Here is a 12,477-nt window from a genome sequence, read left to right as displayed (position 1 = left end):
TTTTCTTGGAAATTGATAGGTTACAAAAATTCAACTGGGACTGAGCCCAATTATGAAAGTCCACTCCAAATATTTTTGAGGTCCAAGCTTATTTAAATATTATATATATTTAATTCAAGCAGGCCCTGAATTCTACAAAAGCCCATAAGAGGCTCAAGCCCGTGAAACTCTCCAAATATCTATAAATAGCTCAAGTCATCTCATTATTAAGGTACACACTTTATTTAGCACTATAACGCTCTACTCTTGATTATTATTCCTTGAGTAATCGCTGACTTGAGCGTCGGAGTACCTTTGCCGGAAACCCTCCCGGCTCCTCTGACTTTGTTTTGTGACGTAGGAACAACCCACTGAGGATCTCCATAGGGAACATACAAAGATTCGTTGATATTCCAAACTTTGCGGAAGCAACGTCTTACATACAAGTGATTTTTGGCTACATCAGCTTTGGCGCCATCTGTGGGAACCTGTTCTTTACGTCATTGAGAGCACATATTACTTTAAAAATGTCTCAAGTAAATAATAACAATGGAAACGCACCGCCGAGTATTACTCTCACCCGTGAAGACTTGACTGCGCTAATGGAAAACACAGCAGCACTCGCAGCAAAAGATGCAGTTGCTCAGTACCTAGAAACCCGTAAGCGCAAAATCAGCAAGAAAAAGGCTCAGACTAAAGGCTCGTCGTCTCTTGAACCTAATAACAAAGACCCAAATAAAGATAAGTCTAAAGTGAATGATAAAGATCAAGGGGAGACCAAAAAAAATACTACTCAGAAAGACGATGAAGCAAGTGTTCACACAGTTCATGACACCTTTGGCGAAAACAAGATCACTAATCCAACTCGGAAGGATGGATCTCGCACACATGTAACTGGAGAGAATATGTCCGCAATTTTGCCGTCACGTCGAAGCCCCATCACTGATGACATATTATCTAAAGCATTACCAAAGGAAGTCAAAATCCCCAGCTTACCTGAGTTCGATGGAACGAGTGACCCCCAAGACCATATTGACAAATTCTATGCGAAAGCGGATTTGTATGATATCACAGATGTTGCATACTGTAAAATTTTCCGAACAACATTATCATGAAGAGCACTCACATGGTTCAATAAGTTACCCTCTGGATCTATTGCCAATTTGGAGCAACTTACGGATTACTTCCTCCAGCAATTCTCAATTAACAAGAAATACCCAAAAACAGCAGCATATTTGTTCACAGTCATTCAAAAAGAAGGAGAATGTTTGAGGGACTATGTTCGGCGATTTACTCATGCGGTGCACGAAGTCTTACACGTGAACCATGATTTGTTAGCTGGAATAATGCAACAAAACTTGCGCCATCGGAATTTCAAGGAATCAATAGCGGGAAGGCCGCCCAAAAAACTTAGAGGAATTATTGGAAAGAGATGAGAAATACATACGGGTTTAAGAATCTGTAGAGCCACACTACTTGAATAAAATAAAGAGAGAAGAAGATAAATCGGATTTAGAAAGTGAGACGAGAAGCGAACAGCACAGAGCCCCCGCCTCCAGAATACACCCCTCAATGCACGTCTGACCGATATACTGGTAGTGGCTGAAAAACAAGGATTGTTGCGTCCCCCTCGCCCAATGCAAAATAACCCAAAGCGCCAACGTTCGGAAAAGTACTGCCATTTTCATAAAGATAAAGGTCATACTACAGAAGATTGCTTCAGTTTGCGAGCAAAAATTGAAAAACTCATAAAGCACGGACATTTGGGGAATTTTGTGGACAAGTCCCGCGGTGAAAAGCGAGATGACAGGCATCGGGACAAACAACCAAAACGTGACTATCAAAAATACCATGATGAAACTGGAAAACAACATGAACGAGCTGATGAAAATTTGCCCAGTGGAAGAGTAATCGCGGTAATCACTGGAGGGCCTGCTTGTGGCGACTCGAACAATGCAAGAAAAGCCCTTCTACGGGCAGCAAAAGGAACCAATAATTTATCTAGCCCCACATCCTTGTCGATATATAAAATTGGAACCATCCAAGATAGATTATCATTCAGGTACAAAGATCTGGAGAACCCTCGGGGTACCCATAATGATGCTTTAATCATCTCAGTCACAATCTCCAATTTTTGGATAAAGAAAATTCTAGTGGATTCAGGAAATTCGGCCGACATAGTTTTTCATGATGCATTCGTGAAGTTGGGTATTAGTAATGCACGGTTAACTCCAGTCAACACTCCACTAGTCGGATTTTCTGGAGAAATAGTTGAAGCTTTGGGAGAAGTAGCGCTTCCTCTTTCCTTGGGTTTTTACCCCAAACGGTCTACTAAGATGGTGAAATTCCATGTAGTAAAGGCTTCATCTGCGTACAATGTGATATTGGGACGACCAAGTCTCAATATTTTCCAAGCCATTGGATCGACATATCATATGAATCTGAAGTTTCAGACTCCAGGAGGAGTAGGAGAAGCCATTGGTGACCATCGTCTAGCCAGAGAATGTCATGCGGTGACATTACGAGGTTCATCAGGAAATCGTGAAAGACAAGTTTCTAGTGAGGAAAGAGCACCGAAACCTGGAAAAATTTTACGTGAAAACAGAATACATTTGGTGGATGAGGAAGCCGAGAGCAAAGAAAGAATAATAGCAACCAAAACTCTGAAACATGTGGAAATCACTCAGTGGTACCAGGATTCAGAAGAGTTTGAACTTAAAGCCTGGTGGTGCAAGTTTGAATCCTGGGAGGGCAAAAACTCCCCCAGCCAGGTGGGGAAAAGGCCATGAGTATGGGCCTGAGGCCCCAGAGCAGAAGGCCGGATGGGCCAGAAGCAGAGGGACGCACCCAGTCCATTACATAAAAGGGCGCCTAGCTCAATGGTACCAGGATTCAGAAGAGTTTGCACTTAAATCCTCGTGGTGCAAGTTCAAATCCTGGGGAGGGCAAAAACTCCCCCACCCAGGTGGGGATAAGGCCATGCGTATGGGCCTGGGGCCCCAGAGCAGAAGGCCAGATGGGCCAGAAGCAGAGGGACGCACCCAGTCCATTACAGTGTTGATCCAAAAATGAAACCTGTGAAGCAAAAGAAAAGAGCATTTGGTCCAGAGAAAAATTGGCATATAGCCGCTGAAGTGGAGAAACTCTTAGCGGCAAAGTACATCAGGCCAGTTTCATACCCAGATTGGCTTGCAAATGTTGTTTTAGTACCGAAGCCTGGAGGAAAGTGGCGTTTTTGCATAGATTTCATGGATCTAAACAAAGCATGCCCCAAAGATCCGTTTCCACTCCCACAAATTGACTTGTTAGTCGATTCGACAGCAGGATGCGAGCTGCTCACTTCTCTTGACGCATATCAAGGATACAATCAAATCGGTCTAGCACCAGAAGACCAGGAAAAAGCAAGTTTCATCACTGATATGGGGATTTATTGCTATGATGTTATGACGTTTGGGCTGAAGAATGCTGGAGCTACCTATCAACGTCTGGTAAATACCATGTTCGAATGCTTGATCGGACATAACATGGAAGTTTATATAGACGACATGCTCGTTAAAAGTACTCAAGCATCTAATCACTTGAAAGATCTTGGGGAATGCTTCAATATACTCAGAAAATACAGGATGAAGCTCAATCCAGACAAATGCACTTTTGGCATACGAGGAGGCAAATTCCTTGGTTACATGGTGTCAGAACGAGGAATAGAGGTCAACCCTGAAAAAATTAAAGCAATTTTGAACATGAATCCTCCTAAAAGTGTGAAAGGCATCCAGGAATTAACAGGACGTTTGGCCGTCCTCAACCGATTTATTTCAAGATCTGCAGACAAGGGGTTACCATTCTTCAAAATTTTGAGGAGTGGGAAAGGTTTTCGATGGACAAAAGAGTGTCAGCAAGCATTTGACGAGTTGAAAGTGCATTTGACCTCTCCGCCGTTGTTGGTAAAACCAAACGAAGGTGACACCCTGCTGATTTATCTAGCCGTATCTGCGGAGGCGGTAAGTGCAGTATTGGTCTTTGAAGTAGGACGTGAGCACAAACAAGTGTACTATATCAGCCGAACTTTACATGGAGCAGAATTAAGATATACAAAGATCGAGAAACTGGCACTGGTTTTGGTAACTGCAGCAAGAAAACTATGTCCTTACTTTCAGTCTCATCCAATAATTGTACTCACCAATCATCCTCTCAAACAAATTGTCTCGAGTCCTGAAGCATCAAGAAGAATGGTTAAGTGGGCTGTCGAATTGAGCCAATATGGAATTGAATATCGTCCGCGTCCAGCGATTAAAGCACAAATTCTGGCTGATTTTTAGTAGATATTACAGTAACTCAAGAAGAAAGCTCCACCCAGACATGGATGGTTTATGTCAACGGGTCATCAACCTTTACAGGAAGCGGTGCAGATATAGTTGTGGAGAGCCCACATGGAGATAAATTTCAATATACCATCAAATTTCTATTCCCTGCAACGAATAATGAGGCAGAATATGAAGCTTTCATCATGGGAATTAAATTGGCTCTGTCGGTCGGAGCAAAAAGACTGACGATACACAGTGACTCCCAACATATCATCAGTCAGGTTAATGAAAATTATGAAGCGAAGGAAGATAAAATGCTTGAATACCTCACTCAAGTAAATGAACTTCTCTTGCGTTTAGACAGCTATGATATAAAGCAGATACCTAGAGGGAAAAATGAGTCAGCAGACCATCTTGCCAAGTTAGCAAGCTCCTTGGCCAACATTGATAGTAGAAAAATTACATTCCTAACATAGGGCAAAGAAAAAACTGATGTAAGTGATGTTACAATCTTCTGTGCTGACAGCGAAGAATGTAGTCTGAAAGATGAAATAATCGACTATTTGATGCGGGGTAACCTACCCGCTAACCAAGTAGAAGCTCAAAAACTTAGAGTGCGAGCTGCTCGGTTCACGATCATTGACAAAGAACTGTATAAAATAGGTTTCTCTTCACCTTAACTAAAGTGTCTAATGCCAGCCAAAGGAAACTATGTGCTCCGTGAAATTCATGAAGGAATTTGTGGGAATCACTTAGCCGGCAGAGCTCTCGTGGGGAAAGCGTTACGCCAAGGATACTTTTGGCCAACGATGAAGCAAGACGATATTGAGTTAGCAAAACATTGTCACGCATGTCAAGTGCATGCTAACTTCCATCACCAGCCGGCTACAATCTTACAGCCCCTAGAAAGTCCTTTACCTTTTGCTCAATGGGGAATGGATTTGGTAGGTCATTTTCCTCCTGCTACCGGACAAAGAAAATTTCTAATAGTTGTTGTGGATTATTTCACCAAATGGGTCGAAGCTGAACCATTGGCCAAAATATCCGAAAGATGTGTAATCAATTTCTTATGGAAGAATATAGTATGCAGATTTGGCATTCCTCAAGCCTTGGTTTCAGACAATGGAACTCAGTTCTCTGGAGCGAAAATAAAATATTGGTGCAAAGGATTTTCCATCAAGCAGTTCTTCACTTCTGTCGAGAATCCTCAAGCGAATGGGCAAACCGAGGTCACCAACCGGACCATTCTACAGCACCTCAAAACACGCCTAGGCAATGCCAAAGGAAAATGGGTGGATGAGTTGTCAAGTGTTCTATGGGAATATCAAACCACTCCACGCTCTTCAACTGGAGAATCTCCTTTCAACCTGGCCTACGGAGCGGAAGCTGTGGCTCCTGCCAAAATTGGAGAACAATCATGGCGAGTGAAACAGTACACTTCATCTGGGAATGACCAAGCCCTCCGAATTTCATTGGAGCTGGTGGATGAACTGAGAGATGAAGCTTCGACACGTGTCGAGAGATATCGAGCTTGTATGACTAAAGCATACAATTATAGAGTCAAGCCAAGATCTTTCCAAGTCGGAGACCTTGTATTGAGAAAATCTGACATCTTGAAGTCCGTGGGCAAGCTGGATCCGAAATGGGAAGGCCCGTACAAAGTAATTAAGATTGTGAAGATGGGAACATATCACCTCCAACATTCAGATGGAAGAATACTTCCCAGGCCTTGGAACGTGGCCAACCTAAAGAAATTTTATGCATAAACTGCAACTCTCGCCAATAATAGGCTAAATTTACCTTTTTTGTTATTAGCATATTTTCCTTATGTTTTCATATTACAAGTTTGTGATACATTTTTCAACTAATTTGATTACTTTGTTATATAAGCAGATTACTTTGTCGAAAGCATATCATATCTCCTCTCCTATAGTAACGCTTACTTACAACATAAACGTCATAGACCCTAGCAATCATAAAAAATTCCCAACAATAAAAGGCTTGGCCAGCCCCATGGGACATTTGAACTTATGATGCTGTAAGAGATCAGGACGACATAATAATATTATAAGTCCCGGGATACCTCACCATACACCAAGTGGGTTTAGGAATTTCCCATGAGACAAAATCTTGGGAGACTGATCACCTCCCAAGTACTCCAATATTAAAGCGATAATATTTTATCCATCAAGCAAGTATGCAATAGCAACTTCAAAATACAAAGAAATATGATAATCGACAAAATTGAATATATATATATATATATATATAAAGGAATAATTATTTTTCCTTTGTTCCTCCACAAACTGCTTACGCGCTCAAAAAGAGCAAACAAAGTCTATGACTTCAAAGTCTTTATTACAAATACAAAAAAATTGCCTAAAAGTGGCAAGAAATAATAAAACTAAACTGTTCGACGACTCCAAAGATTAGTCTCCATTTAGCTTCGACATGCACACGTAAGCTAAAACTCCGAGCGCAAAGCTTCGATCATCTCCTCGTCACCCAGACCTCCCAATAAATCTCCTAAGGGAAGGTCCGAGTCATCCTCAACTCTTGCAGTACTAGGCTCCGAAATTTTAGGGTGAATCATCATAATAATTTCCTTCGGAACTAGTTTAGTATTCTGTAGTTCTTTGCGACAATCCACTACAACTTCATCATGAATAACGATCGTCCGCTGAATCACTTCATCTCTAAAAGTTGTGGACTCTCGGTAGCCTACAATTTCTTTTTCTCCGGTACTTCGCAAAAGATTCTTGCCTATTGATGAGTTGAGAAAAGTCTCTCCAGTCTCCGATTCACGGGAATATTTCCCCCTAAGTTGCTCCATCTCCTCGCAAATTGCATCATACTTTTTGGATTTCTCTTCAAGCTCCTCTTGCGACTTGAGAAAATCATCTCGAGCTTTACTGTTTTCCTGGCCAAGTCTTTTGCACTCACCCCTTAATGACGCCAGCTCGTCATCAAATTTTTTTCCAGAATTTTGAGACCTCTCTTCTCGAAATTGGAAAGTGTGAGCAAGCGATAAAATCTTTAAACACCCATAGATAAAGAAAATTATTTATTATGTAAAAATCATAATAAATAACAACAAGCAAGTAATAATATACTTGGAAGGCAGACGAAGCAAGAGACCGAGTTAACACTTCGGTAGGTTGAGGCAGTAAATGCAACCTATCATGATCTCCAATCAGATCCGCTCCCGTTCTCCAACCAATCTCCGGATCTTTCAAATCCCAAAAAGATCCAGCTTTATTATTTTGGTTCACTCCTTCCACAAACAAGTGGCGACCCTCAAGAGCTCCCAGATCAACTACTCATTCATCGTCACGTTTTTTCTTCGAATCTCTTAGATCTTCACCCTCATCGACATCGGGTCCAACTACAACATCTTTTCTTTTGCCACCATTTTTTCTGTCATGCACATCAGATCTTTTGGATGGTGGGCAAAAACGTTGAGCATGATTTGAAGGCCCGGGAGACTTCTTCCTTCGGGAAAGCTCTTGAGAACCAATGATAGCTCGCTCCTTTGTTGAGTCTTTTCTTAGCGTTTTTTAAGTTTCCTTCTCATTTTTCTCTATGCATGCCCGGACCTCCGCCAAGTTTATTTTTTCTCCTAAAAGAAAAACAAGGAGAATAATACATAAATAAATACAATAAATTCTCAAATTACACCGAGTAAGGTACATTAAAAAAAATGCAATAGCATGCAAGAGAATGAAAAAGCAAATACCAGCAGGAAGCAAACTTTTTGGATCAATCATCTTTTTGAAAATACCTAAAGAGCGGCATTCAAGTTGCAATTTACGGTGAGTTTTTCTAAATATAATTCTCCTATGGCCCGGACTCCATATTATGGGAACCCCCCAACCATAGTCCCAGACGTAAACAAACTTTTTCCTCCAATCACTTTTTGGAGATGGACTACGAGATAAAAACTTACAATCTCCCCAAGGTAGAAAATAAGTATAGGAACCCAACATGGAACGACACACCGAGAAGAGCGCATAAAATAAGTCTATAGTCGGGGACATTTTAATTTCACTCACTCTACGTAGAAAACACGTAAAAAGAAGAATCGCACTTGGTGTTAGTTGACTTAAACTCACCCCAAGACTATCTACAATTTCTATCAAAAGGGCAGGAGGCGGAAGCGAAAAACCAAAATTAAAGTACTCCAAATATACAGTAAAATAACCCGGAGGCGGTTCATGGCAAGAATCTGCATTTTTGGAAATTTTAAGAATATGTTTAGAGGATAAGTCAAGTTTTTGGTATGGAGTTGGAATCTCAAAATCTTCCAAAGCACGCTCTCTCACTCCTCTTGAAGAATCTTGGGAACCACTATTATTGTTATAATTCAAATCACTCAAGGGAGATAAACACCCGTCAATTTCACTTTCATCGACAGACTCTGCTGACAAGGAGGAATAAGTATCTCGGTTAGCAACTAACACCAAAAATACTTTACCCCGCGAATGACACCCTGCAATTAATTTTTTTAAAAAATAATAATAAACAAAAAAATAAAATAAAAATTCCCAAAGAATATTTTCTTGTGCAATGTCCAGTTTGAATGGCAGCAAAATTTTTGGTCAAATTAAAATTAATACCAAGTAAAAGCGTCAAAAATTTTGGCATCATAATTAATTGTATATTTCATATTATGTATCATATGTATGTATATTTGTATGTATATGCATCTATCTCCATCATGATTTGGGTTCATCATCATCAGCTTCACCCACCGCCTTTGTCATCCTTGCTTGCTGCCTTCCATCGATCGCAGATCTCTCCGGCGAGCCATCGGTGATCGTCTGTCGGTCATGCACCACCTTTTCCGACCGCAACCAACCTTGCCCCGTCGAGTCCAGATCTGGACGGCATGGACGCTCATCCATGGATGAAACTCGATGGAAGCCTCTCGCCGGACCATCACTCGCTACCGCACCTTCACAGACCTTCTCCATTCGGGTTCAGATCTGGACGCTTTCAGGCTCGTGAAAGCAGTTCCATGGCCGAAACTCGAAGCCATCTCCACCGAACAGAATCAACCAACACCGCCGCACCTCGTCGCCACCTTTTCTAGCCTTTCCCGAGTCCAGATTTGGACGCATCCGCTAGCGGCGGATGAAGGTCCATGGCTGGAACTCAAGTCGCTGGAATCGACCCCCACAGCCACCATTGCCGTACTTTGCCAACCACGAAGCACATCTTCTTTTCGGTCACCGCCGTCTGTTCGTCGATTAATAATGAAGGAGATGATGAACATGGCATGGGAGATGACGATAAACACACATATACACATATACACGATGCATATACAAAACAACAATCACGTGAAGTAGAGGGAGCAAATATGGGATGCATGTTTACATAAAAGAAAAAAAGTAGGAGAGAGAATGTGACAATTACAAAAGAATCGTACATAAATTTTCCCCATTAAGGACGCATAAGACGAACGTAATTAATACCTGCCATATTGATTCTCCCTTTTGATTATTGAACGTGATGGAACGGGTACTGCAATAACAAATAAGAAAAACCAAATTGAGTTAGTAAATTATGATGAAAACATACTGCGGTGTTGAATTTATAATCACAGTACCTGATAGAGTTCTACTGGGTTTCTATAATTAATATTTTGGCAGTTGATTCCTATTCAATTACAGTGTAATTATTATTTTGCCAGAATTTAAATTTCATTGCATCACAGTCCTATTACGGTTTCTACATCATGATATCTTCATATCTGAAGAGCTTTCGGGGGCGTTGCCCTCGAGCCCCCACGAGGTGGCTCTGCCCCCTCGACCATCGCAACCTGTCTGTCTATCCCCGTAATTTTCGCAGTAGCAAACAATATTCGTTCTCGGCAACTAAACTTCTGACAATACTCCGATAAAATTCTAGTCTCGGTCCTCTCAACACACGCGACACGCCCGAGAGTGGGGGGCCTATGATAGGTTACACCTAAAAATTCAATTGGGCCTGAGCCCAATTATGAAGGTCCACTCCAAATATTTTTGAGACCCAAGCTTATTTAAATATTATATATATTTAATTCAAGCAGGCCCTGAATTCTACAAAAGCTCATAAGAGGCTCAAGCCCATGAAACTCTCCGAATATCTATAAATAGCTCAAGTCACCTCATTATTAAGGTACACATTTTCTTTAGTATCATAACGTTCTACTCTTGATTATTATTCATTGAGTAATCGCTGACTTGAGCGTCGGAGTGCCTTCGCCGGAAACCCTCCTGGCTCCTCTGACTTTGTTTTGTGACGTAAAACAACCCACTGAGGATCTCCATAGGGAACATACAAAGATTCGTTGATACTCCGAACTTTACGGAAGCAACGTCTTACATGCAAGTGATTTTTGGCTACATCAGAAATTCTTATCCCAATTGAATCATTTGTATCTATATGCATCAATTAAGATCCCTATTCCTAGATGCTTGGTTTGAGAAATCAAGATAAGATGATAAAATCACCTCGTAGAATTTTCATTTATGTTTTCATTTATTTAAGATGTAATAAATGAGTTGAAAAAGGTCGCGTCATTGTTTGATTTCACCAAGAAATAAAGTATCATTGGAAACAAAAAAATATTTTATTAGATACGACGTGAGTGTAATTATACTATTTGTGTATTTAAGTAACTTATATGATGCCTCAATGGGGTGTCCAAGTTGGTAGAGCAGGTGAACTCTTGGCCAGAGGTCAGGAGTTCGATTTTCCCTGCCAACACTTTCTTGGGCTAGCCTGTCACACAGGGTTTGCCCAGTGTGGTTTACCTGACTAGCGTAGTTTGCAGGCTATTGCGTTAGTTCGGGGATTTATCCAGAGCGCACCTAAGGGTAGCGGTTGTGGGTTCCCACGTCACAAAAAAAGTAATTTATATGATCAAGATCCAATATCGTACATCGATATTTACATCGATTATAGCGTTTGATTTTACTATTATATCACAGATTTTGTTTTCAATTTATATAAGATTTGACAAATGAAAATTTTGTGTTGAATTTTTTGCGATGTAAAAATTGATATACAAATATTAACGTACATGTAATATCACGTTTTCTAATATTATTCGTATTCTTCAGACATTATTCGATATTTATATGTATTTCGTCTATAAAATTCCTCGTTCATGATTTGTCACGTGCAACACATGTGCACCTATATATATTATAACTAATAAAAAAAAAACAAAAACTTGGCTGGCCTTTGGGGTGGCTCCGTCCTAGTGTGTGCTAGTGTGCTAGATCAGATATGATTTCATACTAGAACATCAATTGTTGTGAACAAGTGATACATATGTTGTTTTTTTCGTTTGTCTCAAATATATAGTCATATGTTATGTTTAGTAATATTTTTGTACACTTATATACTAATATACCTCTATTAACTATATCTTGAAAATTATGCAATTATTTTTTTAAATACATTAAATAAGGATAAAATAAAAAATTTGTATAAAATTTGTTTTTTCAATATTTTTTTTTAATCCGTTTGAAAAAAATAAGATTATAAGTTCCAGACTGTGAGAATAATTATATATATTTCGAGCATTTGTTTCTCCATCATGTTCAAACATTATGTGCGGAACTCGAGTTTTGATTTAAACAAATTCCGAGTAAAAATATTAAAAATTTCACGGTGAGAATCGAACTCAAACCAAATATATTTTCTTCATATTCCACTAGATTCTATTCGTTCACAATGACGCCCTTAACCATAATGCTAGTGGAAAACGCATGAATGACATTTTTTTTCACCGTTACTTCGGAAATGACAAGATTTGGCCTCGGCGCCGTGATGTACGGAAGCCGACAAGCAAAGAAATTAATGATAACAATAAATTTTTCGGGAAAAAAAAGGGGGAACTAATTAATTAATAACGACGTTTTTAAATTATGTAAATTTATCAAATTCACACATGGGATTTGAGGACCGGTTGAGTTCAACCTAGAACATGGATATTACCTAGATCTAATATTTCATGATTTGTCACGTCAACAATATATAATTAATTACGTCTATGTGTAAAAATACGAGCCAATTGAATACATGATTTGGGTATTATCTATGTGCTAGGATCTCATTAACCGAACTTGAGATAGATGCGATCCTAACTTATGACTTGGGACAATAGTTTTTTTCCTTTCCTATGAATTAAGATTAACAATGG

General features: G+C 39.9%; 1 protein-coding gene across 1 annotated transcript; it reads left to right on the top strand.

Moving 5' to 3' along the window:
• Window positions 1-4,339: 4,339 nt before the first annotated feature.
• On the top strand, window positions 4,340-4,960 carry LOC140890280 (uncharacterized). Its single transcript, XM_073298042.1, has 2 exons — window positions 4,340-4,701; window positions 4,807-4,960. The coding sequence occupies exons 1-2, from the start codon at window positions 4,340-4,342 to the stop codon at window positions 4,958-4,960; spliced, it is 516 nt and encodes a 171-aa protein (XP_073154143.1).
• Window positions 4,961-12,477: the final 7,517 nt, after the last annotated feature.

The sequence above is a fragment of the Henckelia pumila genome, chromosome 3, assembly GCF_033568475.1.
Source record: "Henckelia pumila isolate YLH828 chromosome 3, ASM3356847v2, whole genome shotgun sequence".
NCBI classification, from domain to species: domain Eukaryota; kingdom Viridiplantae; phylum Streptophyta; class Magnoliopsida; order Lamiales; family Gesneriaceae; genus Henckelia; species Henckelia pumila.
This window is presented reverse-complemented; position numbering and strand designations above follow the sequence as displayed.

Bases quoted from the DNA above. Each gene is read 5' to 3' on its own strand.
- LOC140890280 (XM_073298042.1), top strand. From the start codon at position 4,340: ATGGTTTATGTCAACGGGTCATCAACCTTTACAGGAAGCGGTGCAGAT. The intron at 4,702-4,806 runs GTTAGCAAGCTC...CTGTGCTGACAG, and splicing joins TCAGCAGACCATCTTGCCAA to CGAAGAATGTAGTCTGAAAG.